This window comes from Helianthus annuus, chromosome 1 (genome assembly GCF_002127325.2).
Source record: "Helianthus annuus cultivar XRQ/B chromosome 1, HanXRQr2.0-SUNRISE, whole genome shotgun sequence".
Lineage (NCBI taxonomy): Eukaryota > Viridiplantae > Streptophyta > Magnoliopsida > Asterales > Asteraceae > Helianthus > Helianthus annuus.
The window spans coordinates 37,131,248-37,155,492 of record NC_035433.2 but is presented as its reverse complement, the minus strand read 5'-3'; the positions used below and the strand labels follow the sequence as shown (position 1 = coordinate 37,155,492).

Below are 24,245 nucleotides of genomic sequence, written 5' to 3'. Positions count from 1 at the left end.
AGCAAAATTAGAAGAGGCTGTTTTAGAATCAATTTTAAGGTCTCAATCACTTGAGGTTGCAATGAACTCAAATAAAGTAGAAGAAGTTGAATCAAATGATGCTCTTGAAAAGGTTCATATGGAATCTTTTAGAACTGAAACAATGAGTATATGGAATGGTTCTAGTAATGAGGAAAAAGTGGTTAAAAAAATTGGTGGGGATGGATGTCCAAATTATAAGGAATTAGAAGTAAACGAAGTGAAACAAACTGAAGTAGATAAAAAAATGTTGGATGGTGTAAGTATAGAAGCTAAAAGGGGGCACTATCATGGTCTCATAACAACCAGCATTAAGGGTAGAGAATCTGCTTCTTTTGAGAAGAATGATAAGACTGAAGGGACTGCTGTTAACGCTATATCAAACAAAAAAGCTAGTTCGGACTCGGGGAAAGAAGAACAAGAAGACCAACAAAAAGAGAAAGGTAGCATCTCTAATGAAAGGAAAAGGCTTCAGTGTTGGATGAAGATTGCTGAACTTAGGCAGATTTGTTCAAGGCCAGATGTAGTTGAAGTTGGGGATGCCACCTCAGCTGATCCTAAACTGCTGGTTTTTCTCAAATCATATTGTAAGACTGTTCTGGTGCTGAGACATTGGTGTCCAACAAAGAAAATTATACATGCTTATGTAGAGAAGAAGGATAGTAAGAAGCTTAAACAGAAGCAGCGTACCAAATCTGAAAATTGTAGCGTTTGTGTGGAATCGAATCTTGCTTATGTGTTTGGAAAATGGGTATTCAGGTACCAAAAGGAAGTAGTAAAAAGATGGCTAGTTAAGTGGAAGTGGAAGGTCAATGAAAATATCCTTTGGCCAAAGATACAAATATCAGTGATGCAAACTTTGGCCAAAGATATAAATATTAGTGATGCGAAACTGCCGGTTCAAAAAAGTTTCCTACACTAATGCAATATCGTTGGTTAAAAAAAATATTACATTTGATCCTTGGGGTCAAGGATCTTTTAAGGGGAAGGTATTGATGTGTACTTAATAAGGGTAACAGTGGGTTGATATGGATCAGTAGTTAAGGGATTGGTTAACAGTGGATTGGGTTGATTAGTTAGCAACAGGGGGTTAGTTGGCAGTGGATTGAGTCGTTGATGAACAACAGTAGATTAAGTGTCGGTTAGTAGCATGGGGTTAGTTAGGCAGTCAGATTGGTAGTTGGTTAGTAGTTGTAAAGGTGGTTGTAAATTGGGTATAAAAGGGAAAGGTTGTAATAGAATAGGGTATCTTGAAAATAATAACAAACTCTTCTTAGTCTCTCTCTCTCAACTGCCATTAACGACCTCTCGAAGCTCATTCTTCCATTGAGTTTCCTGAACGTTAATAGGACTTGACCATTGTTAATCAATCTCAAGTTCATCCAAATTCAATCCTTATCATTAATGTTACATACCAAACAGGAGAACACAACCCAAAAGACTAGTCTGGTGGGTGAGGGAGCCCATTTGGTATATAAACCCCACATTGGTTGCCCATACAACCGATGTGGGGTTTATATACCAAATGGGCTCCCTCACCCACCAGACTAGTCTTTTGGGTTGTGTTCTCCTGTTTGGTATGTAACATTGGTATCAGAGCCAGAACTCGGAGTGGTGGCCCACGGAGTGGTGGCCTGGAGAGAGCCAGCCGTGACCAACGTGGCCGTGACCAACGAGGCTCGGAGTGGTGGCCCATGGAGTGGTGGCCTGGAAAGAGCCAGCCGTGACCAACATGGCCGTGACCAACGAGGACGTTGGCCCTTAAGGAGGGTCGATTGTTATGGACTAATACCATTGCAAGGTATGGGACTTGTCCCACATCGGTTGTATGGGCAACCAATGTGGGGTTTATATACCAAATGGGCTCCCTCACCCACCAGACTAGTCTTTTGGGTTGTGTTCTCCTGTTTGGTATGTAACAGATTTCTCATCTCTCCGTCTTTCTTTGTTTATTTTGATCTGTTGCAAGTGAGTTTTGTTCAAAGTTTCTTTTACCCTGATTAGATATTTGGAAAAAAGTTTAGTTCTTTGCTATTTGGGGATTTTGATTTTACTTTCTTTTTTCTCAAGAAACAATCTTCATTTTTCTTTTACTTCTGGGCTTTTGTTGCAGGTTGTTTATTAATCTGCTGTATAGAACCGTCATCACCATCTTAGGGATTCCGACGAAGTTGAAAGAGTTGATGGTGACTGGATTTCTTAAATCTTGATTCTCATATCTATGTCCTGCGCATACACTGTTTTTCATCTTTGCTAATTCTGCTATTCGATTTCTTTAACAGGTAACATTTTAATAAGCTGCACACTGGATCGTCCATGTCTCAAATTTTTGAGATTACTTTGTTATTCATCCATGTTTTGTATGAATCTGATCCCAATCCTAAATGATGTGAGTTATATTTATGAGTTTTTGCGTTATTTTATATATCGTTGTTGCTCTGTACCAAAATTTAGATTTATGTAGTACTTTTGTTTAGATTTTGTGTTAGTTAATATTTGCCAATTTATCTAAATTTGTGATAATTTGATGAACGAGAAACATGAGGATTTAGCTTCTAGATTGTTGTTTCTATGCAGAGTTTGAGTAGTGAATTTTAGGGTTTGAATTGGATTCTTGACTGTGAAATGGGGTATTTTTAAAAGGATTGATTTTGCATATCTCTTTTGATACGTATTATTAATCAAAACGATTCAAGCAACATGAGTTAACTTTGATTAGTTCATGGAATTTTGTAACATGCTTTAAAACTTGAGAGTTTTAAATTAAATTTGTGATAAAATATCATATATTATTTCAAGTTTCGTGAGGTTAAAGAACGGTGAATAGAATGGGACACAATTAAAATCATGGAACTCGGATATGAAACATGTAAGATGAAACCCTTTTAGGTATAGAGTCAAATGGTTGGTGGGTTAAGCGGGTCTCTTAAATATCTATATATCTGATCACATGAAAACTTCTAGCTAGACCACATCTTACATATATTTGCTTTTTGTGTTCAATTTTGTTTTAATGTCCAAGTATTGTGAAATCACATTCTTAGTCCCAAACTAAATTATTAATATGGCATTGATATAATGGCAGTTTTATAAGTTCTATGCAAATGCTATTATGTTTTTATATGTTTGGTTGTTATTAGTTCTCAATTGTTCTTTCCATTATTAGTTGGGAGATGGAGAGTGAGAATTATCTATCCTTAAGCTTTGTAGTGGGACGAGATCGCCATACGGTTTTGTCATGAATAATATATGTTTTCCGACTTTAGGTTGTGCCAGCAGTTGGAGTCTGGTTAAGCCTTTGCCTGTAGCATGGAAAGTGTGTAGAGAATTTGTTTGAAAAAAAAAGATATTTAAAATCATCAGTATTGAGGTTTCATGTGAGTTGCACACTAAGTGTTTGTGAAAAATGCCTAAAAGAATTCTTTATTTTAATGTATATTGAAATCCGGGTATAAAAAGTTTCAACTTTTTTTTGTCTTTCAGATGTTAGGAATTTTTTTACCAGGCTGGGTTCATCATAAATTACACATTATTGTTGAATTTTTTCTCAATCCTGGCTAATTTATGTTAGGAATTTTTTTACCAGGCTGGGTAACATAAATTAGCCAGGATTGAGAAAAAATTCAACAATAATGTGTAATTTTTGATGAAGAAATACCCTGTATTTGTAAAGCGAGACCATGGATTGGGAGGCGAACACAGTAGGTCGAAAAAGAAGAAGGTTGGGGAGGGTTCGAAAACTGAAAGAGATGCCAGCCGTTGTGGCGCCGATTTAGAGATTCCATCAGGATGCATTATTCATGTAATAGAATCCGTTAGAGTATAGCAAACATTAATAGAGCAAGTTTAATACATTTTATTCATGTTAGATCATGTATATATTTTTGTTAGCTGGTATTTGTGATGAACTAACCCATGTGATCCTAACAAGATTTTCTTTATGCCATATTTGAACTTCAGATCCTAGAAGGAAGCATGAATCATTTGAGTGGTATGGTAAACACTTGACAACCATGGCTAGGGAAGGGAAGGGAAATTGGCTCTGTCATAGGACAAGATGATGAGATACGGAGATGCATCTAGATTTTCTCAAGTAGAACTAAGAGCAACATTATCCTCATTTGTGAACCAGGTGTTGGAAAGCCTGCAATTCCCGACGGGTAAGCCACTAATATAATGTTTTATGTATCCTACATGTAATCCACATTTTGTTTTTGTATACCGCTAATCAGCAGGCTCAAGACCTGAATAGATGTGGCAAACCAGCGTTAAGGTGCCTATATATTTAACAAGAGTCTTTATCTTCTGCAATATTTTTAAACTGTTTTTTGTAGTTTAATATTTTATTCTTCTAAAAAGTGATTAAGACATGTTTATGCGTGATTTCTAATTAAGAAAGTTAGGCGAAGTTTGGATTAGATAGTAACCCAACTTACATGGTTTGTTTAGGGGTGTTAAAAATGAGTGGCTCCAAGCCAAGAAAACAGAAAATTCGGCCTGGTACCCTTTTTTGCATCTTGGTTTGGTTCTTAGTGCTAGAGTTTTAAAAAATCTTTTTTTTCCGGTTGCAGATCCGTTTCAACTTTTGTACCCTTTTTCGCATCTTGGTTTAATACCCATTTGGCATGGAAACTTATGTTGCCGCCATGGCGGATCTGAGCCTTTAGTTTTGGATTTTGACTCGATGCTGATGGCATATTATGTATATATGTGTGGGCGCTCGGGGGCAAAAGTGAAAGTGCACTAATTTTAACGTTATTTGACTAATTTCGATGATGTTGTATCTATCATTGATGGTCTGGTTTTATCTGTACATTTGTATCCTTACAAAACATCAAGTAAATTGTTTTTGTAACTCTTTCAAGTTTATCTAATGCTATCTTTCTTTCTTTTTTTGTAGTGGCGGGAACTATGGTAGTAAGCTCAAGTAAGAAATATAAGTCAAGAAAAAGATGTCAATAGATGTATTGCGTATTTGCGTGGGTTAGGCTGCAATCTAGGAACTTGAGCGCTCGTGGCATTGGATTGTTTTACAATGAACTAATGAAAGGTGTGCCTGGAATATTTGGACACTTTCTGACTACTCTGCCAGCTGTTCATTCAATGATCATTTCTTTGTGCATAAAGTACACCCATGTTCCCATTGTGTCTCAGATCAAGAGGATTTTGTTCAGGCGAGTCTGCTTAAAAAGTTACCACATATTTCATTTCATTATCAGGTAAAAATGTTTCTCAAGATATTATTCCTGTATGCAGCCTTCCTTTTTTCTGAATGTTTTTGCTTAAAGTTGGCAAGATAGGAAGGGTTGGGTAACATGTTGAAATGTGTTTGGGTTGGTTGGACTACCCACAAAAGACTTTTTTTTCTTTTATTAAATTTTGTAGTAAAGGATTAATGCATTAAATATGTTTACAATTGAGCTGGAGGTGGCAGTTTCAGCCGTCATTTGTGAATTGGCTGGGTCAAATTCTAGATTCTTAGCTAAAAAGGCAAATGGGTCAAAGTATGGGTTAATTCGGGTCTCCTAACTACAAGCATGTAAAGAACAAGATTTAGATTAAAAAGAAGCAGGTTAAACGAGTCAAAAGTTGCACAATGTGTGTTTTAAATTCATGAGACTTCCTAATTCATTAGCGATACACATGGTTCAGGCTGCATATGGTAGAGTACGGGTCACATGGTTCAGGCTGCATATCAGTGGCGGATCCAGGATTTTTTTTATGGTGTGCGGAAATTTATATAGGTCGTTTGTCTTGATATATAATAATTTTTCGGTCCGGTTCGAATCGGATTGGGTGATAAAATCAATAAAAGTACGGCAAACGTTAAGTTGATCACATCTATTATCTATTTCTATTATCTATAATAAATGAATATATTTGGGCTGAGTTGGCATGATAATAGAGCCTCTTAGAATGCTTTTTGGCGGGAAAATGGGACGGTGCTCGCGGATCATTTGTTAATTCTCTTAGATCCGAACGTTTTCTATTTACAATTTATAGAAATGCCTGTGATTTCTTGAACTCTGGCTACCGTAAAAAAGACTTCAAGGATTGCAGTGATCGCCGCCCACAGAATCGTTCGAGTTATCGATTACGATGTTGATGAATTTTAGGCCACCTGCGACCCAGGTATGTCTTATGTTTGTGTTCATATGCAACCAGGTTTTATAATTTTACTTTTGGTTGAATTTGAGTAATTTTGAGACTTTTTCTATGTTATTTATTTGATGCTCTAAAGTGATAGGTTTGATGCAACATAAAATACGAGCCTGTTAGGTCTTTGAGTTGGCAGGTGTGGTAAGTATTGGTTCTAATTCTCCCTAAATTATGTTTTCTTTTTATAATTATAGGAATTAAGTTGTATGAACTTCACATGGTTCGATGTAACTACTGACTATTGATCAATTATATCTTATAAACAATTCGAATGCTGGTAGCTGCTACCTGCTGGTGTGATTAAGGATTCTTTGTCAGGTCCTAGACATGTTTTGGGTGGAGACATTGCTCGTATGATACAAATATAATATAGCCTTTTTAATTTAAAAAAAGGATACCAAGTTTCAAACTTTAAGGACTTAATAGTTAACTTATATTTTGGTAAAAGTTGGTTTGTTGTATTTAACATAAATTTTATAAGTTTCATGTTACTATGGAATGTTTATTCATTTTATTTGCAGGGGGCAGGTCTACTTGGACAACTGGTGTATGAAGAAGTAATAGAATTAAAACAAAACCCTTGGAATATTGGAAGGATGAAAGGCCCTTGCATGCATGAGTTCATAACACGTGTTTTATCCTCAAAATAAATGCTTTTACTTTCGACATTTTACATGATCCATCGTGATTTAAACTTTGACTTTAGCAAATTTGATCCGTTTACTTTTACACGGATCGATGTAGGTTATGTTAAATATCTAACGGGTCAAACGCGTATAATAATAAACAAACATGTCTAAATTTGCTTAATTCGCTATAATTAGTTCTTGGCTTTCTGTTTTTGAGGTTTAGGATTAGCAAAAGTGTTGTTGACAAAATCATAGCTTAAAGAATGTTTTTATATATTTTGTATTTGCTTTTATTAGAAAACTCAGAGATATGGCCTGCATTGTTTTGTCTTTAGATATAAGACTTTTGACATTTAATTTTGTTCTAAGACCTTGATATTATTATTCTCTTTAAATTTAACAATTCTTTGATTAGGGATGAGCTCGGTACCAGTACTAAAAAACGTCAAATATGAATACCAGGACGGTACCAATATTTGAAGGTAAAATTCGGTAAAATACCGGTACCGTACTGGTACCGAAAATGCCAAAAAGTGGGTATCAAATCGATACCAAAAATAATTCGGTACGGGAAATTAAGTACCGGTACTGGTACCCGGTACTAGATGCTCATTCCTAACTTCGACCACAAAGTTGTAGTTGTGCTAACAAACCATTAATTGTTTCATTTATGAGGTTTTAGATAATTGTTCAGATTTTTATCTTTTGCTCATTGTAGGGATGTAGTTTTTGAAGTTGGACCGGCTTCATGAATCTTAATAAAGATTCCCTCACATACTTAAAGGTACATTATGCTTAACAGGTGTTGTGCAAATTTCTCTATGTTTATTACTTGGGTTTGCAAGAACAAAATCTTGGTTGATGTTTTGACCTTCACAGTTTGCTTTCTTATATATATATTTTTTGTCAATCTTTTTTATTTATGTTTATGATTTCATCATCCAAAGTTCAAATATTGATAAACATAATCTATCTTGGATGAAGCACAGTTCATCATTTTCCTTGCATTTTTATTTTTTCTCACTTATCATTTACTTCTTTGAACGGCTGAAGCAGATCTACCGATGTAAACTTATCTATTCTTGTGGGAGATTATGATCCATTTTAAATATTAGTGAGTTTTGTTTTATTTGAAAATATATGTTTAGGTCGGATTGTGATAAGGGATGAGCTTTACCGAAAATTTCGGTACCAAAACCCACTAAATATGGGTACCGTTTTCGAAAATGTTCGGTACGGTATCAGTACCGGTATTTGAAGGTAAAATTTAGTAAAATACCAGTACCGAAATCGCCAAAAAGTGTGTACCGAGTTGGTACTGAAAATAATTCGGTACGGGAATTTTTTTATTTTGTCTCACTTATCATTTACTTCTTTGCACTCTTTAGTTTTTTCCAGAAAACTTTGACCCAGGAATGTATGCTGGCCCAATTGGGTTGTTTGGAGGAGGGAGTGAGTTTGTTGTTAGTATAAGGTCGGCCTTGGTTCAAAAGGTGAGAAAGTATTTCCCATTAATATTATTTTATTTGATATTATGAATCTAACTATCATCAAGTTGAATATGGGAATTTTTCCCATCTTGAGTAAATTTTGCTCTAGACCAAAGTAGTGTAACTAACGTTGAGGTTTCCTGTGGCATATTTTATATTTATTTTCGTGTTAATTACAAGCATTCTTATGAATTTTCATGTTAAAATCATATTGACAGCTTGGGGCATTAACCTATGTTGGAACTGGGATAGTGGAAGGACTATGTCGGAACTGCGATAGTGGAAAGTTGTATTCTTAGATGCACATGTGTGAGGGTCTAAAGCACCTTTACTTCATAAATATTTGTCAGTTAATGTATTATTTGTATTGTATTGATTTTTAAGAGTTTAATTTTCTTAAGATGTTTTCTGTGTGCAATATGCTACTTTATTATTCAATTGTTTTTTAAAAAAAATCATTTTTAATAAAAAGTAATTTAAAACATGAATCATAAGCAATCACTAAGTTTATAACTTTTATTACACGTTTATAACACGTGATTAAGTTCATAAAAAATTATAATTTATCTATAACCAAGACATGTAATAATGTTATACGTTTTGTATGATATGTATTAATAATAAATGGTTTTTATGTATTAATAATAAATGGTTTTTATGTATTAATAATAAATGTTTTTTAATATAAAAAATTTCTCGAGCCCGGGAAGCAATCCCGGGTGATAACCTAGTTAACAATATTTGTTCATTGCGTAAAAATGGTATTTCTTTTAGGCGTTTTATCAAACACCTTGTATGCATAACATTTTATCTAACCATTTTTAGTTCGTTTAAGCTATGGACAGGCCAAGAAATTCAACTTAACATATAAATGACTATTTACAATCATAATAGCAGGAAACCTTAACAAATGCACATTGTTAAGCCCTCTGTTTATACAAGACATGGGATTTGTCATACAACTTCAAAAACCCACTTCCATAATACTAAAATCCTTACTTCCACATATGATTAATGTGATTTTATCAACTAATTCAGTTAGGATTTAGTCTTTCACTTAAATTATACCTTCTATAGGTCAAATAAATTACCAATTTCATCAAGAACTCAATTTCTTAAGTTCTCTACATAACCTTCATTACTCAAAATGAAAATTTTCACATACCTTATGAACCTCTTGCTAAGATGATCAAGAGGTTTGAAAATTGTCAAAACGAAAATTGTCACATACCTTAAATTATACCTTCTATAGGAAAATTGTCACATACCTTATGCATCAGTTTTAGACCCAGTTCCTTTCTGATTTTGGTGAATTGTAGAATTAGGGTTTGAAGACTTTATCTTCCTTTGATGCTCTGTGTTTTTGGTCGACCAGACACACACACAAGTGTGTGTGTGGGTTTTAAAAATTTTCTTTTAATAAAACCAATTTGCCCTCTTGACAATTTTAGCCACTTATGTTTATTTAATCACTAAAGGGCCGTAATTAATAATTTTATTATCTAGCAACTTTTTATTAACTAGGTTAAATGTTCCTAGTTATTTCTCATAAGGTCATATCCAACATATGTATATATGTATATCGATTTAATATTTTTGGGGTGTTACAAGTCCACCCCCTTAAAGGGTTTCGTCCCTGAAACTAGAATACATACCAAATAACGAAGGATAGAGTCGTTTCATCTATTCTTCGGACTTCCAAGTGGTGTCCGATCCCTTTCGATGCTCCCATTTGACCTTCACTTAGACAATTTCCTTGTTTCTTAGGATTTTGACCTTTCGGTCAAGGATTTCAATAGGCGTCACCACGTAATTAAGTTTATCATCAACTTCGATGTCGTCGTAACGAACGTAGGCCGTCTCATCGGCCAAACACTTTCGGAGATGTGAAACGTGAAAGTGTTATATATACCACTTAATTCTTCGGGTAATTCCAAATGGTACGCAACCTTGCCGACCCTGTTGATTATTTTGATGGTCCAATAAACCTTGGACTTAATTTCCTCTTTTTTCTGAATCAGATGATTCCCTTCCACGGAGATACCCTAAGCATTACTTTATCGCCGATATGAAGCTCGATGGGTCTTCGTCTTTTATCTGCATAAGACTTTTTCTGAATCTGATGTTGCTGAAGGTGGAGGCAGGAGGAGAGGTTCACTTTGTTCTCTGACGTTTTTAAGTTATGGGTTATGTTGTTATAACCCTAAATGGGTTTTACATTAAAGAAAAAACAAGAGAAAAAAAAACGGAAATAAAAGAGTATTGATTGTGCCTCATACGGGATTCGAACCCGGGTGTCTTGGGAAGAATAACGCGGACATAAGTAGTGGAGAACCAAGGCTTTTTTGTTTATGGGTTCCCTTTATATTTTACTTATGGGTTCCTTTTCAGTTTGTTATATATATATTTACACTAAAAGTTAAAAACCGAATGGGTTCCTGGGAACCCGTTCATTGTTAATAGTGTCACACCCCGACCACGTTAAAACAACAAACCGTGGCGGAAACGTCGAAGAGTGTCGTAACAGAATCATCGTTTCACAACACATGGAATTTAAAGTTTGGTTTCATTGATTTAAAATGTTTACATTGTCTAGGAATTTATAGAAACATAACATGAATTAAACTGTCTTTCATAGTTTTAAGTCACTAAGGCCCAGGTCCGCCTAAGTGTGTCACGAACATCATCATGCAATAGCTCTTGAAACACATGTGAAAATAGGTACGTCAGCATAAAAATGCCTGTGAGATACATATGTTTTGTTGTTGTATGATTCATGACTTGTAAGTTAAAAGAAGTGTTTAACAAAAAGGTAGTCATGAATCTTGTAACATGTTTTCTTTTATAAAATCTTATGATATTCGCTATGAAAATCTGATGATATAAAAGAATAATGCATGGCTAAATAAATAACCAAGTAAAAATGAATTTGTATAAGAGATGTCATTTGTAAACCAATGTCTCGTGAAAATATGTCGTTTGTATAAAATGGGTCATGTCTTTGTATAAATGTATCATGTCTTTGTTTTGTTGAAGTGATTTAGATAACGCTACGTTATGTAATATACTAATATCATAAAAGCACTTATATATAGGAAGTACCAGCGGCTTATCCACCATGCTTTTATCATATTACACACGCCTCGTTATTTAAATCACTTACCAATTAACCACCAAAAATGTCTTGTCAAACCAATGTCAAAAGTCGTATATAAACAATGTACCATGTCAAAATATCAGGTACTATCCATGTCTCGTATAACCAATTGTCTTGTATGGTGAATAAAAAGTATTTACTCAAACCATATGTATAATGTCATGTAATGTGTAACCAAATGTCGTGTACAAAACAATGTTTTTAAATAAACAAAAGTTTATGTCAAAAGTTATGTTTTGCAAAATCAATGCTTTATGGATACAAACATTTATGCAGTAATGTTTATCGGGTTCTGTCATTCCCCAGATGGATACTTCCAAAACAACTTAGGAAGCGGGAATGAGGTTAGCAAACCTATGGCAAACCATACAACTAGCGGTCGGCAGGATAAATGTTAGTGAATGTAACTAGTCTCGTTTTACATACCAAAATTCCATTATCAACGTGAGCATGTCAAGTAAAATGTCTTTGTAAATCATGTAATAAGTAGAGTGTTCATGAAATCAAGGTGATAGATATGATAAGTCAACATATAAAGCAAAATGGATCATTGAAATCAATGTGCTAAGCGTGCTAAGTCGATGTTAGTGCATATTTCGTACGTCTGCCACTGTGCGAATAGTTAGATAGAGCGTGTGTTGGATATTGTATATTATAGAGAAAAGTTGGACAGGTTTTGTAAATGCCAAAGTCAATCCGATCGGATGGCAATCCGATCGGATGGACCCTTATGTGAGATGTCTATAAATAGAGGGATAGGGTTCCCATTTGGACAAGCTTTTTGTTCCCAGAGGGGAAATGCTGTCCAACTGGTCTCATGGTGCTGTAACGTTGAATAATCAATAGAGACCAGATTGAAATTGACTGCTCGGTGTCGTATTCTATTTCTACTCCTTTCTTAGTCGTAATAAACGCACCGAACATGTCGTTTCGGGACTGAAGCGCTGTTGAACTCGCCGGATCCTGGAGTCAGCAGTGGTATCAGAGCTATGGTACCGATTTAATCGATCTAACAGTCAGTTAAATCACCCAAAGCTCATCAATTTTGGGTTAAACGGGAGTTTTGACGTTAAACAGAGAAAACCATCAAAATAAAGGTCAACTCACGGATGGATTTTGGAATTGAAGACATCAATCTGTTCGGAATTGCATCGTGCACAATCCTGTGAAATTTCATCATGAAATTCACACAAATAAAGATTCTGGATCGAAAAAACGTGATTTGGAGTGTTCTTGAGATGTTAGAAGATTTCCAATCGGATGGCAATCCGATCGGATGGCAATTCGACCGGATGACCATCCGATCCACATCACTATCTTACTTGAAGGTTTATTGAAGATGCTTTCAATCGGATGACAACCCGATCGGATGGCAATCCGATCGGATGACCATCCGATCCATGTTACTATGGGGTGTTTGGAAGATCAAGTTGTTTTCAACGAACGACACTCCGATCGGATGGCAATCCGATCGGATGACCATCCGATCCACAAACACTTGTTGGTTTCTTTTGTAATCCGATCGGATGGCAATCCGATCGGATGACCATCCGATCCATCATACCATCTTCTTTCAATCGAATCCGACACTTGACATTCGACCAGATGATCAAATTCCTAAAAAAAAGACAGAGGCATTTTTTTATCGCAACGACGAGGAGAGTCTCCAGAAAAAATTTGGTGATTGTCAATTTTTTCGGGTTTTTAACGACCAAGCTGGGTTGTTTGGGGACACCGTCAGAGGCTTCAGTGAATAAATTTGATGATGCGATCACGGATTGTGAAAGTTAGTGGGGTAGTCATGATACTGGTGCAGAAAGTTTATCTTTCAGGGTATCTGACTATTTATGGGCCAAAATGTAAAATCCACAAACACGAAAAACTGACAATTGTGGCGAATATTGTGATATTCTAATTTTGTCAAGTTTTTTGGAGAAGAGAATTGAAAACTGAATTCAGTTTGAGTGGGAATTCAGTGATAGAGACGTCAGAATTTGCAAAAATGAGGGGGAATAAAAATTTCACTGTCGTATGATTGAAACTCCGACATTTTTGAAATTCGTGACACTGCAACAGTATTCGGGTAGTTTCGACTTCAGATTGTCAGGGGGAATGTGAATCTGATCGTGGGTGTAAGCTTCCGAGATCAAGATGATCCGAGGTGTTGATATCTGATCGAGCATCGGAGATCTGAGAGTGATCGTGGATGATAGCTTCTGAGATCTAGATTATCCGAGGAGATGAATCTGATTGTGGATGAATGCTTCAGAGATTGGATTACATTACCAGATGATTTGTTTTCCGATGAAGATTTGCTGATTGTGGAGAATACCGTTTACACGGATCTGTCATTCTTACGGTGCGTTAACGTGGGTCACAGTAAACGGGATATCAGATCTTCAGGGGGAATCACGGATTTGAAGTTAACCAGTGGGATATTTGAAGTTTCTATCAATTCTCGGTTGAGTTTTTGTACATTCTTAGATCAAGCAGGCGGAATGCGTAGATCGTGGTGCTTACTTGTGATATCAAAAACTGAGCTCGGATGTGGTTAAAGTTGAAACAGAGGATGCTGCATTGATTAGTTTCAAGTTGGTGATTGTTCGTGAAGGTTGCAGTTTAGCAAATCAGAGGAGAGTCGTAAACTGTGCAAAAGACCTGAAGATTCATTCCAGGGGGAATTCGTGCTTTACTTTCGCAAAAGCAAACCCGAATCATCAATCAAGGGGGAATTTGGATAGTCAAATTTCAAGATACCTGATTGAAGTTGCAGAAAATTTGAAGATTACAATATATTCAAACACGGCTCAAGGTTCTCAAAGTTTTAAAGACGATTCGACAGTGACATCCGAGGGGGAATCTGTCAGTGCATATTTAGTATGTCTGCCACTGTGCGAATAGTTAGATAGAGCGTGTGTTGAATATTGTATAGTATAGAGAAAAGTTGGACAAGTTTTGTAAATCTCAAGGTCAATCCGATCGGATGGACCCTTATGTGAGATGTCTATAAATAGAGGGATATGGTTCCCATTTGGACAAGCTTTTTGTTCCCAGTGGGGAAATGCTGTCCAACTGGTCTCGTGGTGCTGTAATGTTGAATAATCAATAGAGACCAGATTGAAATTGATTGCTCGGTGTCGTATTCTGTTTCTACTCCTTTCTTAGTCGTAATAAACGCACCGAACATGTCGTTTCGGGACCGAATCTCCGTCAAACTCGCCGGATCCTGGAGTCAGCAGTCAACATACGAAGCAAAACATAATTGAAATCATGTACTATACGTGTACTAGATAAACATAGCAAGTATATGTTATGAATGCGTGAAAGCATGAATTTAACAAGTAGGCACATGTGTATCACCCCAAAACATTTGAAAACGGTAAAAGAGGGGAGTATGTACTCACTTGATATAGCTTAATGGTCTTGGAATAACAACCAAGTAATGCTCGAAGGTTCACGGAATCAAACGGCACCTGATATAGGTAACTACGTTAATAAACCGGACCTAAATCGGAAGATCGGATAGAATGAGGTCTCGTAAACCAAATGAGTATTGGAACTCATATGATATGGTCTAACAAAGCCTACATTCTAAGTTGGAACCTATCCTAAGTGCTTATGACCCGTTACGACTCGTTAAGGTAGTTTACGCTACTTTAACGTGTCGTTCGCGCAAAGGCGCGTTCGAGACGCCTAACTATCCTATGACAAGTATTATATGCCCTAATATATTTAAATATGTTGCATAAACAGTTTAAGTGTCAAAAATTATGTTACGTATGCTTAAAATGAAATTATGCGCAAAAAGGGTATTTTGGTCATTTTCCTAAGGCATATAAACTACCTATCATACAACTAATTAAACTAACTGACCATAGGGTATAACATCGGAAGATTATTCCCTATACAACTATGGTCACAAAATATGTTTGGTCGGATCCTAATGATCGATCAAACAGGTCGGGTTCGAAAGTCTAAGCGGTTGTTTAGACCGCTTAACTTTGACCCTATATAAGCACTAGACTAAAAGTGATGAGTTAAACATGTTAAAACATGTTTAACTAAGTTAGAAAACAGGTTTGATATCAAAACAAAGTGTTGTGATACCCGAAAATAGCTTGCTGCAAAATGCGCATAAATACGCATTTTGACCGAAACTTTGACTCGTCACTTCGACTAATCAACGTGGTAATCAGTAGGTATAGTCACAAGGGACTATAACCATCGTGATTACGCTCACGTTGCAAAGTTCAAACGAACTTTGTCTTGACCAATTCATGGTCAAAGCTGAAAGTCAAACACTGTTTGACTTTCTTGCTTGAAATAATTAACCAAGCTTGAAAGAATACTTACAAGAGGTCCAAGCTTGGAAGAAGAACAAGAAAACTCAGGTATGAGGCCTTCAACAAGTGTGAGAGCCTCAAATTAGAGCAAATTTAGAGAAGAAAATGAAATGTGCAAGTTGAAGTTGTGAAATTGGCTTGCTATTTATAGGAAATAAAATGCCATAAGATCATTACAAGTGTTTTTGTGTTGCCCAAGGCACAATCTTGGCCAGACACTTGCTAGAACCTGATTAAAACCAACCCACAAGTTGAAGAAACCATGATCAAAACCCAAGTGCAGCAACTGTTTTGAAGAAACTGGTTTTTGCTGATCTGGGAGTGGCTTACGGACCGCAAAGGGTCCCATACGGTCCGTATGGACCTTTGCTGCTGGCAGGCAAGTTTCAGTTATTTACAGTTTAGCCCCTGCACCTTGTTTTGTCGCGTTTTGGCACTTATAACACCCGTCAAGCCCATTTTCAAGCTCCATAATGAAGTTAAAGTATATTTATCTTTAATTATGCTAAAAAATGTCACGGATGTCAGTTCGTTTGGCCGTACGGTTGTGGTTTTCGGTTAATTACGACGGAATCGTAACGAACGCGGAAATGACCCAAATTGCGCGACGAATGGTATTTTTGCATTCCTATCACTAAAATAAAATATTTTAATGATTAATTTTTTTTTGGATATCCGGATATGTTCAGAATGTGAGATATGCGCGTAAATGCAAACTTATGCACTTTTTGACGCTTTTAGTCCTTATTGATCAAATAAGCGCATTTTCGCATACCGAACCCCTCAAAGCCTATTTCTAAGCTATGTAAAAGATATTTAGGGTATGTTTAGCTTATGATCATGTTCCGGAATGTTTGTTGCTATACGAATCGGCAGACTTTCGCAGTTTGTCGCAAATAGTCCTTCTGATCGAATAAACTTGCTTTTGCCATACCAAACCCTTCATAACTTATTTCTATGTTATGTAAAGGTTATTTAAGGTATGTTAAGCTTATGTTGCTATTCCAGAGTGTATGTCGCGTTAAACTGATTATGTTTACGCATCATTTTGCGTATAACTTTTCAGAAAGCGATTTAGAGTTTAAAATCGAACAAGAATTGATATTTGTGATTGCCACAAGTATTTGTACAAATACAAAGAATGAAACACAAGATTTCATTGGATTCGTATTTGTATGATGGTCGTAGAGACACAAATGTCACAAATAGGTCCGCCCCTGGATGCTGGTGCAGATGTGAAGGGGACTGGGCAGGGCAGGGGTGGGTGGGGTTATACTTTTAATTTTAGATTAATTATAAAAATGTCCCAGGTTTGAAATTAAGTTAATTACACAAATGGTCCTTGTAGTTACAAAAGGGTATTTTGGTCATTCTATTCAAATTTAACAGAAAAATTAACAAAAGTTAGTGTTAATACCTAAACTTGTTACAAATTGATAATCACAAGCCTCAAACTTGTTAAACAAATTAGTACCTAAAGACGAGACTAGCTATAAACCATATGGTTCATCTATGTAATTAACTCTAAAACAATAGCATAATAAGTCAAATATAACTTTTCAAAAAAAAATGTACAACTTTTTAAATATATATTAAAACCAAATATACAACTTTTCAAACAAAAAACACAACCAAATACACCCAAACAACTCAAACAAAAACACCACATTTTTATATGCTACGGTTTGGCCAAAGCGTAACATATAGGTGCAGCTGACAGACAAACAACTGACACATTCAGTCTTTGGTCGTTGACCGCGTACCTATATGCTACGCTTCAACATATAGACGCGTGACATGTGTCAAAACAGCCAAGAGGCGTGTGTGAATAGACCGGACCTAAAAATATACCAACCAAAGAAATGTTAGGAGAAAGTATCTATTTTAAATTAAAAAAAATATCATAATAAACCAAGAAAAAGCAAAATGTTTATGAGTAAAAACTTAACAGACTCAATAGAGGAAACAAAGTAAAATGTTTTTCGAGCAAAAAGTTAGAGCATTTCAGTACAGACACATTAATGTCCTCGAGGAAAAAAATTAAAACATATTCAATAAAGAGAAAATATATTGAAAACACGACTTTCAAGTTTAAGCGTATTTAATAGAGAAAAAGAAAAAAAAATATAAACATGCTTTCAATATTTTTTCTTTTGGTATATTCATGTTTTCAATATTCATGTTATATCAAGTGATATGGTATTCGCATTTAATATAACAATCGAAAAAATACTGATATAACAACCGAAAAAGATTCATGTTTTCAATATTCATGTTATATCAAGTGATATGGTATTGACACTTGATATAACAACCGAAAAAGAAAATCAAAAAAATAGAGTCACCGTATGCCCAAAGCTAAAAGAATATATACAAGCGTTTTACATCAATAAAAAACCTATAAAAACAAACATTGTTACGGGTTTCGACAATACCATTGTCAGTATCGGTTTAGTTCTTCATACTAACACTCGCAATAGTCAACGATACCAAAAGTTATATTACCTTGAATTTAACTCCGTTTTTAACCATTTTTATACCGGAACATTAAGAAAAAATAAAATAAACACACATGCGTATTATGATAAAAGTTAACGCAAATGAGTTAAATTCGATTAAAATTAAAAGAAAAGCATTAAAAGAAAACAATGTTCACTCCATCAAAATTTAATAGCATTTAATAGTTAGTATTAAAAAGTAAATGAGTTAAAGATGATTAAAATTTAAAAAAAGCAATAAAACAAAACAATGTTTTTTTTTTTTTCGAAAAGTAAAACAAAACAATGTTCACCCCATCAAAATTTAATAACATTTAATTAATTAATAGTTAGTATGATTAACGGATAGTATGAAATAATTGCTGCTAAAAGATAGAAAATAAAAATCAAGAACCTCTTTGTTCAAGAGGACACTGAACACTTTGACAAACAAAAACCATTGTCTTGTCAACAAAGTGATGTCAGAACCAGCAGCAGCCAAAGTGAAATCAGTCTTCATATATCCAATAAAATCCTGCAGGGGCATCTCTCTCTCAGAAGCACCCCTCTCTTCCACTGGTAATTCACCCAATTTATACATCCGATTTCATGTAGTTCAAGATTTTATGCAACTTTCAACTTGTCAGTTTAAATAGAAATGTTTGGATTGAAATTAGTGAGATGTAGGTTTTGTGACATGGGTTTGGCTTAAAGTTAAGAACTTTGTATGTTTGATGTTGATAAAACAGGGTTTAGATGGGATAGACAATGGGTTGTTGTGAATTCTAAAGGTAGAGCTTGTACACAAAGAGTGGATCCAAAGTTGGCTTTAGTTGAAGTAGAGTTGCCTCAGGATGCATTTGCTGTTGGTTGGAAGCCAAACAAGGGGTCTTACTTAGGTAAATGACAATCTCAAAACTTTTTTTTTTTTTGTTTTATTAAGATGATATAGCTTTGGATTGGGCTTGGGATGGCCCTACGTCCCCCTCGTTAGATATGAGAGGGGAGTGTGGGACAAATCAGGCTCAACGGGTCATTCCAATGTAACCCGTCGAGTCTTGACCCATATTCCCCTCTTCAAGTATAAAAGAGGGGAGTGTGAGTCAGATTAGGCTCAATGGGTTGAAACCATCGCTATCTAAGCCCATCGAGCGTCGACCATGGTTTTAAAAAACGCCTCAAGGCGTGCCTCGAGGCGAAACGGCCAAAAAACGAGTCTGAGGCGCGCCTAATGGTGTTTTTAATGTATATGCGCCTCAGAGGGGCTGAGGCAATAAGAAAGTTGCGCCTCAGGGGATTTTGATGTTTTTGACTTTTTGTGTCAATTTCACACATTTCATGTCTTTTTTTATTTGTGTTTTTGATGATTTTGATGAATCTGATGATGAACTTAGTTAGTATTATTATTTTCATAATATATATAATTTTTATATTTATTTATTAATACCGCCTCGGCCGTACGCCTCGTTTCGCCTCGAGGCTTACGCCTCGTGAGGCGAAGGGAAAACGCCTCGAAACTCGTTTCCGTTCTTTTAAACCTTGGCGTCGACCCACATTTCCCTGTTTGAACGGCCTAAAAGAGGGCAACGTGAGTCGGATCAGGCTCAACGGGGCGTCCCTATCTAAGACCATTGAGTCTTGATCCACATTCCCCTCATTGAATGACTATAACAGAGGAGAGTGTGGGTCAGACCTCAGAGTTAGTTCAATAGGCGAAGCTTACCGAAGCCCAACTCAGGTTGACGTAATCGTTTCAATACTTTCTTATTGTTTAGTGAGTTTAATGTTGAATAATTGATCTTTAACATAATAATTAGTAATAAGAGCACCGGGGATGGATGAGCTGAAGGTTTCATTGTGTAGACCATCTCAAATATGTGAGGGTGTCTCAGTTTGGGAATGGTCAGGATCGGCTTTGGATGAGGGAGATGAAGCGTCTAAATGGTTCACTAATTATCTTGGCAAGCCAAGTCGGTTAGTGCGTTTTAATGAAGGTAATAATGACCTGTTTATTCATCAATTGGTTTTTCGGATCATGTTTTTATGACAGCTATTGTAAAGTACGATTATCAATGAACGTGTATAAGTTTACTCGATGTTAATAATATGTTGATACAGAGTCGGAGACGAGACGTGTGGACCCAAATTATACATCTGGATTCAGAGTTATGTTTTCTGATGGATATCCGTTCCTTGTAGTGTCCCAGGTTGGTTTTTTAAGCTTGTTTTGGTATGAAATTCTGTAAATAATAATTATTTTTAATGCATTTTTGGCAGGAGTCTCTAGATTCATTGAATGAACGTCTTCAGGAACCTGTACCAATAAACCGGTTCAGACCAAAGTATGTATCTGTATCTACAACCTTAGTACATTTAAGGCTTGGAAACAAATACAAGTGGGGCTTCTTTGAGTTACATTTAACTAAATAAGGGTGTTAACAAGCCGAGCCTGAGCTCTAGCTTGACTTGCTTCGCCTTGCTAATTATTTATTAGTTGTTTAAAGCATAGTTTTAAAAAACGGCTGAGGCGTGCGCCTCAAGGCGAAACGCCCAAAAATTGATTCTGAGGCGCGCCTCAGGGGGTTTATGTTGTACGTGCGCCTCAGAGGGGCTGAGGCGCTGCGCCTCAGGGGTTTTTGATACTTGTTTTTGAATTTTTGTGTCAATTCAAGCAATTTATGTCTTTTTTATGTGTGTTTTTAATCATTTTGATGAATTTAGTTAATAATATTATTTTTATAAGATATATATTTTTATATTTATTTTTTAATTCCGCCTCGGGCTTACACCTCGGTTCGCCTCGAGGCTTAAGCCTCGTGAGGCGAAGGGAAAACGCCTCAAAACTCGTTTCCGTTCTTTTAAACCTTGGTTTAAAGTATTTTGGTTATATGCATATATAAGTGTCTGTATATATATTTACAATTATAAAACATAATAACATATATTATTTAGTTATATTTAACAACTTATATTTATTATATTAAATAAATATTGTTTGATTTATACATAGTTATTAAAGACGCGAGGCGCACTCAGGGAAATTTGTTGGGCCCGGGGCCTTATTTGCGCCTGGGCGCTCGCTTTAATAACAATGCAGAAGATTATTGGCATACATGAACTAACCTGAAGATTAAAGGCGCGAGGCGCACTCCGGGCATTTTGTTGGGCCCAGGGCCTTATTTGCACCTAGACGCTCGCTTTAATAACTATGGATTTATATAAATAACATGCTGATTTAGTCTCGCGAGCCTAGTCAAGCTTATCAAGCCACAGCTTGTGCTCGTTTATTAAATGAGCTACACTTTAGGCTCCAGTTTAGGCTTGAGCCTTTAGCGGGTTGATCTCATGTAGCTGACGAGCGGCTTGGCTCATTTACACCCATGGTAACACTTGGAACGGGTAAAACTAACACTTGCCAAAAAATAGACTGTTTGTACATGTCATATTCTTAGAACCTCTTAAATAGCTTTAAAAATACTAGACTATTAGTTCAATAGTTTAGGCTGTGTAATCGTATTCACAACTTTGATTATTTATAAAACACAAAACATACATGTTTGCGGGTCTATCCGGCCCATTTTAGCATGTATGAAAACTACCCGTTTACCCATCTACTCAACCTGTCCATTTTGCTATCTCTGGCTGACATAGAGAATCTTACTTCCGTCCTTTTCACATAAAATTTTTATTGTATGTACAAATTTCAGCATTCTGGTTGATGGTTGCGAACCGTTTTCTGAGGACCTATGGAAGGAAATTAAAATTGAAAATTTAACATTCCATGGCGTCAAACTTTGCTCCCGCTGTAAGGTAAACGAGTATTCCTGTTTCTTTTTGCATTGTTAATTGTTAGTTATCTTCATAAAAGCAACAGAAGCCCGTTAATAAAACGGGTTAATTGCATAAGGTTACCAACTTATTTCAGCCATAAAGAACCATCAAAGTTCCAAACAGTTTGATTAAGGTGACACCAGTTTTCAGAAATCTTCGTTTAAAGTAGTCTGACCCGTTTACCCGTCAAATGATGACATGGCAGACCAAATTGAGTTTTTCTTGACATGACGCCAAAACGTTATAAATTCAACGGTTAGGGACTCAGGGCGTTAAACTTTTTTGATTTTGGACTCAAGTGGTTAATACCAATAAAACACAGAGACTCAAAAAGTTATTTACTCAAAACATTTGACCAAATTTGGATACCTTTTTATGCAATTTCCTTTAATTTAACCAACATTTTATTCTTAATTCTCACAAAATTTTCTTCTAAATGTTTTTCCAGATACCGACAATTAATCAAGAAAATGCAGTTGCAGCTTCCGAGCCGACTGAAACTCTTGTGAAGTTCCGGTCAGGGAAAGTCTTGCGTCCCGGTCAAAAAGGGCAAGGGATGGTGAAGTTCTTCCCTGCTAATAATATCTGTAACTAGATGGGGTTTGATCTTTTGTCATTTGAACATTAATCATGATTAAAATGGATTTGCAGGTGTTCTTTGGACATAATATGGTATGCCATGATTTGCATGGAAAGATGATTAAAGTGGGAGATCCTGTGTTTGTTATCAAGAATTTCTCATCATATGATGAGACATCAATTTAAAACTGTTATCCGCAAATAGTTTCAAGTGTTTGTAATCTTCAAAACTTTGCAAGTACTTGGTGGACGCTAATCACTGGCGGACTCATGATTTATGTTGATGGGGGGAGGGGGGGTGGGGGGATTTTGTGATGAGGATTTAGCGTATAAATAACAAGGGTTGTAAAAGAACCAAACAAACACGAACAAGACCCGTGTTCGTTTGTTAAGGAAATATATGTGTTCACGAATGGTTCATGAACACTTATCGAACGAGGTTTTCTATTCGTGTTCATTTGTCAAGGAAATGAACGTGTTCGTGTTCGTTTGTTAATTTTAGGTAACGAACGTTCACGAACACAAACTAATGTTCATGAACACAAATAAGCGTCTTCATGAACAAAATATATAATACGCTAATACTTGTTAAATATTTTATTTGTCGGTGGAATTTTGAAGTATTGAAATAATTTATAAAAATTAGAAACACTTATGAACTATCGAAAATAAACGACCATGTTACTGAACGTTCACGAACGAATGCGAACCTTGTTCATGTTCATTCATTTAACTAAACGAATGAAATTTCTTGTTTGTGTTCGTTTATTTATTATAGAACGAACACAAACGAACTTCTGCCGAAGGTGCACGAACTGTTCACTGAATGTTGGGTTCGTTTAAAGTATTTATAAATAACATTTTTTCTTCAATGAAAGGCGGTTGACCCGAAACTAATGGGGGACTAAAATTCTCAAAGCTAAGGAAAGCTAGGTTTTGCTTTAGACAGTTAGACGCAAAGCAACTTTATTTGTTTATTACTAGATTAAATTGCATGATGTTGTTTATTTGTACTTTGACTATTATAAAATCAACATTTTTATTCATTTCTAGGAAACTAAAAAATAGAAAAGATACAGAAACAGAGAAAGAAAAGCTCTTTATATTGTACGTTGTTTCATTTGGTAAAAAATATATAGATAAATGAAAGCTTTTAAATTTTGTTCATAGACTTTTAACTCTTTTGTGTGGTACCAAACACCTACTTGTTCAGTTGCATAAACACTACAATTATTGCTTCGGCTGACCAAGAGACATGTATGATTAGCCGTGAAATAAGTGTTAAAAGGGAACCATGTGGGCTATTGGTTTGAATATGTTTCGGCTCACCAAGAGATAACTATTGCTTCGGCTGACCAAGAGACGTATTATTGCTCAACCAACCTGATTCTTCTTATTTCTATTTTGTTACACCAACAACATATTAAAAAGAAACTAGTACTAAGGCCCTCTGTGTTGTGGTGGGGGTGTAAGACTCTGGGGTGTGGGCTTGGGTTGGGGGTGTGGGTTGTCCTTCAACGCCAGCTCCCCCCCCCCCCTGGGTTGGCGTTGATCTGGGCGTT

At 35.9% G+C, this 24,245-nt stretch overlaps 1 protein-coding gene and 1 long non-coding RNA gene across 19 annotated transcripts; both read left to right on the top strand.

The window, feature by feature from the left end:
• The first annotated feature begins 1,939 nt into the window (after positions 1-1,939).
• On the top strand, positions 1,940-8,714 carry LOC110864663. Of its 17 annotated transcripts, XR_004893977.1 has the most exons (8): positions 1,940-1,986; positions 2,132-2,407; positions 3,605-3,820; positions 3,979-4,178; positions 4,919-6,150; positions 6,260-6,318; positions 6,699-8,299; positions 8,515-8,714. It is a non-coding gene; the product is annotated as an uncharacterized LOC110864663 (long non-coding RNA). The 17 variants fall into 17 exon arrangements; XR_004893940.1 differs by having other exon boundaries at positions 2,132-2,204; positions 2,301-2,407; positions 4,919-8,299; XR_004893962.1 differs by having other exon boundaries at positions 4,919-5,068; positions 5,173-8,299.
• Positions 8,715-18,691: 9,977 nt separating this feature from the next.
• On the top strand, positions 18,692-22,954 carry LOC110864722 (mitochondrial amidoxime reducing component 2). Of its 2 annotated transcripts, XM_022113846.2 has the most exons (8): positions 18,692-18,852; positions 19,023-19,172; positions 20,091-20,267; positions 20,392-20,480; positions 20,551-20,615; positions 21,981-22,083; positions 22,553-22,663; positions 22,756-22,954. In XM_022113846.2, the coding sequence occupies exons 1-8, from the start codon at positions 18,753-18,755 to the stop codon at positions 22,867-22,869; spliced, it is 909 nt and encodes a 302-aa protein (XP_021969538.1). In that variant the 5' UTR covers positions 18,692-18,752; the 3' UTR covers positions 22,870-22,954. The 2 variants fall into 2 exon arrangements, with proteins under 2 accessions (XP_021969538.1, XP_035846446.1); XM_035990553.1 differs by lacking the exon at positions 19,023-19,172 and having other exon boundaries at positions 18,701-18,852.
• Positions 22,955-24,245: the final 1,291 nt, after the last annotated feature.